This window comes from Oratosquilla oratoria, unplaced genomic scaffold, assembly GCF_046742065.1.
Source record: "Oratosquilla oratoria isolate Oo_2021 unplaced genomic scaffold, ASM4674206v1 SCAFFOLD47, whole genome shotgun sequence".
NCBI classification, from domain to species: Eukaryota; Metazoa; Arthropoda; class Malacostraca; order Stomatopoda; family Squillidae; genus Oratosquilla; species Oratosquilla oratoria.
The window spans coordinates 841,406-848,657 of NW_027467711.1; the positions used below are offsets into that span (position 1 = coordinate 841,406).

Consider the following 7,252-nt stretch of genomic DNA (forward strand, 5'->3'; position numbering starts at 1 on the left):
TTTTTTTTTTCATTTGTAGAGAATTGTAAGACGTAAATATCTGGAAGTCAAAATAAAGCAATTTCTTTGGCAGTATTTTTCTAGCTATTATTTTCCCTCAGAAATTTAATCTTTTTAACAATATGTACAAAAAAAAAAAAAAAAAATCATTGCTATTCTCGTACGAGGTAAATAAATAAAAAATCTACAAAAAAAAAAAAGTTCAGATAGGGCCACTCTTCAAATGGACCTTAAGCAAAAAAAAATTGGTAAGACCTTTTCCACGATATTAGTTTTTGAAGTTACTGAACATTTTGCCCATTGACTATTAGATAATATGGTATTTTTAAGTGCAAGGAAGTGATACTACATGTATTTATAGGTAATCAGAAAAGGAAATGAGTAATAAATTTTGTTTGTCTGAAAAACTGATTCGGTCGTACCGCACAAGAGTATGGGTGTCCGGGGCCCCCTTATATCTATCTACAGCTACACATGTATATCTATCTACATCAACATGAATGCGCACATACATGTGTACGTACCTGCGTGCGCACATACATGTGTACGTACATGCGTGCGCACATACATGTGTACGTAATGCGTACGCACATACATGTGTACGTACATGCGTGCGTGCATACATGTGTACGTGCATACGAGTAAAAAAAAAAAAAAAATAAACTGCCCGCCACCACACCACGCTCTGTAAAGCGTATCCAAATATAACTATATACAAATCCATTTAGTAATATAATAGTGATGCTCGTATCAGATGTAATGTTTACAATATACGTTAATGATGGGAATTGGTATATATATATTAATGCAGATTAACAATATTATGCACAATGAAAGAATTTTACTTAGGGGGGACTACAGCAGTTCTGGCGTGTTGCCAACAACAATGGATATGTGGAAACACACACATATCTATATGAATACACACACACAGACATATATATTACCCACGTGTACGCTCAGGTACATACATGTGTACATACACATAGATATATGCATACTCACATAAATTGGGTGTATATTTTACTATGCACGCTTATATACGCATTAACTCTATCTACAGCTACACATGCACGCATTAAACATATCTACAACTACACATGTATATCTATCTACATCAACATGTGTCCGCACATACACGTGTATGTGCATACGAGTATACACATACATGTGTACGTGCATACACATACATGTGCACGTGCATACACATACATGTGTACGTGCATACACATACATGTGTACGTGCATACACATACATGTGTACGTGCATACACATACATGTGTACGTGCATACACATACATGTGTACGTGCATACACATACATGTGTACGTGCATACGAGTATACACATGCATGTGTACGTGCATACACATACATGTGTACGTGCATACACATACATGTGTACGTGCATACACATACATGTGTACGTGCATACGAGTATACACATGCATGTGTACGTGCATACGAGTATACACATACATGTGTACGTGCATACGAGTATACACATACATGTGTACGTCCATACACATACATGTGTACGTGCATACGAGTATACATGTGTACGTCCATACGAGTATACACATACATGTGTACGTCCATACCTTGGGTGTATATTTTACTATGCATGCTTATATACACATAAAATCTATCCATAGCTACACATGTTTATCTATCTACATCAACGAGTGCCACACGATATCACTCGTACAAGGATTTCGCCGCAGAGGGAGAGATACAAACAGACAAAAGTGTTAACTAGCCTAACATATATCCTATGCAGTTCAGAGAGAAAGTCTTAACTAGTCTAGGTAACTCAGGGTAAAAATAACTAGTCTAAGATATATCCTAAGCAAGGTCGTTTCTTCCCTAATAAGAATCAGCGAGCTCTCCTTACGAATCATGGATATATGTGTGTACGTACATGCATATCAACAAAAACGCTTTAACTAGTTCGTTCAAGGCATATCCTAGGTAATTGACATATAGAGTGAGAGAGAAAGTCTTAACTAGTGTAGGGAACTCAGAGACACACACACACACAAAAAAAAAAAAAAAAAAAAAAAAAAAAAAAACCCCCCCCCCCACACCTCGGAGACACACACACACACACCAAAAAAAAAAAAAAAAAAAAAAAAAAAAAATATCGTAACTAGTCTAGAACTTATTTTTAGGCAAGGCCGGCGCATCCCTAATAAGAATCACCGTGCTCTCTTTTGTAATCAAAATTTGGCCCTAAAGAGGGCCTAGTGAGTTAGTTGGTCGGTCGGCATGAGAATGAAGGCAGGTAAGGGTGGTTTGGATTGGGTTGGGTGGAGGGAGGGTGTGTGGCGTGTTGCCTGCCTGCCTGCCTTCCTCTCTTTCCCTTTCCTTTCCTTTCCTTTCCCTGTGCTCTTCTGCTGCTGCCGACGACCCCCGCTGCGTACGTGCTCATGATCTAAGCACGCTCGCCACGGATCCTGCGAGCCAGCTGGATGTCCTTGGGCATGATGGTAACACGCTTAGCATGGATAGCGCACAGGTTGGTGTCCTCGAACAGACCGACCAGGTAAGCCTCTGAGGCTTCCTGCAGAGCCATCACGGCAGAGGACTGGAAGCGCAGGTCTGTCTTGAAGTCCTGGGCAATTTCACGCACCAGGCGCTGGAAGGGCAGCTTCCTGATCAGGAGCTCGGTGCTCTTCTGGTAGCGACGGATCTCACGGAGAGCCACGGTACCAGGGCGGTAACGATGGGGCTTCTTGACGCCTCCTGTGGCAGGAGCCGACTTGCGGGCGGCCTTGGTGGCTAGCTGCTTGCGAGGGGCCTTGCCTCCTGTCGACTTGCGAGCGGTCTGCTTCGTGCGCGCCATGGCTTGCTTTGCTTTGGTGCTGCAGTACAGTAAGTAATGTCGGCACTAGCCCAACTCTGCCCGCCACCACACCTCGGTCGTCTCGTAGCAGGCGCTCTCATTGGCTGAGAGGCGCGAGGGCCGTAGAGACGTCTGAGCCGCTAAAATGTTCACGTCCCGAGTGCTGCCTTTACCTTAAAGTGGACAAAATCACCTACAAGTCGACCACTTACACCAGCCATTACCAGTGGACCCCTTGGTCAGCACCGTTGGCCATGTCATGTAGGTGTCACATGCCGGTCATGGCACGACTCAAGGCGCCCACGAGGTCTCGACCCATGCGATGGCTACTTTCGGGTACGCACGGGACCCGCCGCCCGACGGCAACGAGAGAAAACGCCGAGTGACCGAGCCGTAGAGACCACCGTTCAGCGTGCGGTTTCGTGTAGTAAACATCTCCCTCATGGGAGTTCGTCGTCGCGGTCTCGTTAAGTGAACATCTTCGTGGGATACATCCTGCTTAGCAGGAACTCTTATTTTGTCGTGTAGTGAAGTGTTCCGCGCGAGAAGTGCACAGTATAAAATCTGTGTTTGTATATTAGTGGGTACTCCACCTCCGGTTACTGTAAAACGGCAGTCGCTCAACGGCGTTTTGCCCGATCGCTGAGTGCTCCACCTCTACACTTAGTGCAGTCAAACGATATTAAGTTTCAAAAGTGTATTTATTGCACCTCCGAATAAGTGCGGTGTAAGCGATAGGAAGTGCAGTGACAAATGTGTAAGCGATAGGAAGTGCAGTGAAAAATGTGTAAGCGATAGGAAGTGCAGTGAAAAATGTGTAAGCGATAGGAAGTGCAGCTATCAATCGATATCGATATCAGTGCGTTGACTAGTGTAAGAAGTATAATTATTATACTTACGGAAAAGCGAGTGCAGTGAGAAGTGCACATTATAAAATCTGTGTTTATATATTAGTGGGTACTCCACCTCCGGTTACTGTAAAACGGCAGTCGCTCAACGGCGTTTTGCCCGATCGCTGAGTGCTCCGCCTCGACGCTTAGTGCAGTCAAACGATAATAAGTTTCAAAAGTGTATTTATTGTACTACCGAATAAGTGCGGTGTAAGCGATAGGAAGTGCAGTGAAAAATGTGTAAGCGATAGGAAGTGCAGCTATCAATCGATATCTATATCAGTGCGTTGACTATTGTGGTTGCTGAAGTGTCGTGATTCAAGATACTCCGCTCAAGTAAAAGTTGCGGTGATAAGCGCGGTGTAGTGTAGTAATCATTCTACCGACTCACCTTAGCAGTGATTAAGTGTAGTGTAAGAAGTATAATTATTATACTTACGGAAAGCGAGTGCAGTGAGAAGTGCACATTATAAAATCTGTGTTTGTATATTAGTGGGTACTCCACCTCCGGTTACTGTAAAACGGCAGTCGCTCAACGGCGTTTTGCCCGATCGCTGAGTGCTCCGCCTCGACGCTTAGTGCAGTCAAACGATACTAAGTTTCAAAAGTGTATTTATTGTACTTCCGAATAAGTGCGGTGTAAGCGATAGGAAGTGCAGTGAAAATTGTGTAAGCGATAGGAAGTGCAGTGAAAATTGTGTAAGCGATAGGAAGTGCAGCTATCTATCGATATCAGGGCGTTGGCTATTGTGGTTGCTGAAGTGTCGTGATTCAAGATACTACGCTCAAGTAAAAGTTGCGGTGATAAGCGCGGTGTAGTGTAGTAATCTTTCTACCGACTCACCTTATCAGTGATTAAGTGTAGTGTAAGAGGTATAATTATTATACTTACGGAAAAGCGAGTGCAGTGCAAGCAATATAGTGTAGTGTAGTGTTCTTATTCCGTCCCTCCTTATTAGTGATTAAGTGTAGTGAAATAAATAATAAGTGTCGTGCTAGAAGTATAATTATTATACTTCCGGAGAAGTCAGTGCAGTGCAAGTGATATCGGTGCAATACTGATTACAATGCTACGCTCAAGTATTAATTGCGGAGTAGCGTAGTGCAGTGTTCTTTCGCCTCTACTTATCGTACTCTCGAAAAGTGCAGTGATTAAGTACGATATTCAGTGTTAAAGTGTAGTGAATCAAATAGTAAGTGCGGTGATAGAAGTATAATTATTATACTTCCAGTGAAGTGAGTGCAGTGCACGCTATATCAGATTGTGGTAGCATTAAGTGCAATATCGATTATAATGCTACGCATAAGTTTTAATTGCAGTGTTGTGTAGTGTAGTGTTCTTTCGTCACTCCTTATTCTATCCCCACCTCCCCCTCCATCCCCCCCCCCATTCTTCTCCCTCCTCCGCCTACCTACGCTCCGCGCCTCCACCTCATCCTACTTTTCTGGCTCGCAACCTCCTTCTCCTCCCCCATAACCCCTCCTGCTCATACTCTTTCTTCTCCTACTTCCTCACCATCTACCTCCTCCTCCTCCACCACACATCTTCTCTCCAACTCCTCTACCTAACTCTACCACTCCCACTTAACACCCGCCTACATCTTTCACTCCTTTCTCCCCTCCTCCTCCTCCTCTTCCGCCTCTCTGCTTTCTATCCGTCACCTCTGCCCACCTAACCCTTTTTCACTTGTCCATTCCCTTGGTAACTTCCCCTCTTAACCACTTGTTCCCACTTCTCCTCCACCTTGTAAACGTCCTCCTTCACCCACACACGTCCTTCTCCTTAAGCGCTAGGGATCAGATGGCAATGTAGGAAACAGTTGGATGAGTAAGATGGAACCGTCTGGGCCCACACAGGAGCCGAATGGCGATGAGGGTGGAGAATGGGAAACAGTCAACCGTAGGAGGAACAAAGGCAACAAGGTTAACGATACCGCACAACCCTCGGGAGGCGAGCGAGGTAACCCAGCTCCCATGAGTAGGGAGCAACCGGGCAACGCCAAGGCACCGGTACCATCGATACCCATATCGATGCCAGACCGGTTCAAGACCGAAAAGCACCCGGCAGGGTTCAGTTCTGCATACGATCTTTGTGTGCACATTGAAAAAGCTCACAGTAATTGGAACATTGGTTTCAAAACCCTTCCAACGGGGGAGATAATTATCACCCCCAAAGATGACACAGCCGCCACTGCCCTACGTAACTTAACGGAGGTCAATGGTAAGACGGTTAAGCTGGAGTGCATTGAGGGAGCGCAGAGAGAGATAAAAATGGTGCTGCAGGGGTATCCTGTCCACAACCCCCTGGACGCCATCCGGAAGCACCCGGACGTGGTCAAAGCAGAAAGGTGCATCTGGAGGAAGGAGGAGACGCGGCAGGTGATGGTGACCCTACGTGGGGCCCCACCAAGGGAGCTCGAGCTGGGTATGTGGGGCACTTACCCCCTTCGGACATACATTCCTGAACCCATGAGGTGTTTTCGGTGCCAGCAATATGGTCACCACCAGCGCGGGTGCAGGCGGGTATTCAAATGTGCCATATGCAGCGGACCGCACACCACGGAAACCTGCATCCAACGGCACAAAAACGCCGAAACGACCACCCCTAAGTGCCCCAACTGCGGCAAAGGTCACCACGCCTGGAGTCTGTCCTGCAATGTGCGCAAGACGGAAGCGAAGGCGACGAGAGCGGTGATCGAGGCAAAGCCCAATTTCATCCCGGCACCACCTCGTCCCTCAGCTTGGCATCGCTCAAGGCCACAGCAGGAACCTAGCCGGCAGCCACCATCAACATCAACAGCCGAGTTCCCAGGTCTACCCCAGCGGCCCCAGATGCAAGACAGAAAGGAAGGAAGCACCCAAGCGAAAGCACCAACTCAGACAAAATTGTCAGAGCCAGCTCCTGCGCCATCCCTCTGCTTCCAGGAGGAAGAATTACTTCAGTTTGTTGGGGTCGCCGCGGCTGCACTGGCGCGTCACTTGGGTAACAGTGAGGCAGAAGTTAAAGGCGCGACCAACTTCCTCACCGACATGGTTCAAGCAATGCTGGACAGAAAGAGAAACCAACCCAGAGTCAGAGGCGACCCCGACCCACCAACAGTTCCTGCCGAACCGCGAGTGCCCCAACCTAGCACAGTGCCCTCGCCTCCTGAGAACAACGCAACACTCCTGCCTGCCAAGTCCCGAGTGGAGGAACCAGTGCCAGCCCTAGATTGCACAGGGGCCGTTAAACCTGCCGAGCTTACGGTTAAAAGCAAGGTAGAAAGCAAGGTCACCACTAAGACTGAGCCAGGAAGTATATTGCCGGCAGGAGTGCACGTTGTCACCAGACGCATGAAGAGGGAAATTGACCTCTCCATGCAGGGAGGTAAAACCTTCACGGTTGGCTTCCCTGACCAGCCTGCTGCGGAGGACTCAGAGGAAGGCACTGAAACTGACTGCAGTTGCGAGGGATCGTCTCCACCCTCTAGCCCATCTTCAGCTGAATCCAAGGAGGAGTGCACAATACAGCATGGATA

The 7,252-nt window shown here is 46.8% G+C and overlaps 1 protein-coding gene across 1 annotated transcript; it reads right to left on the minus strand.

Moving 5' to 3' along the window:
- Positions 1-1,601: 1,601 nt before the first annotated feature.
- On the minus strand, positions 1,602-3,245 carry LOC143023389 (histone H3). The gene has a single exon (XM_076181911.1). It carries the CDS (start codon positions 2,842-2,844, stop codon positions 2,434-2,436), a length of 411 nt encoding a protein of 136 aa, XP_076038026.1. The 5' UTR covers positions 2,845-3,245; the 3' UTR covers positions 1,602-2,433.
- Between the last annotated feature and the right edge of the window lie 4,007 nt (positions 3,246-7,252).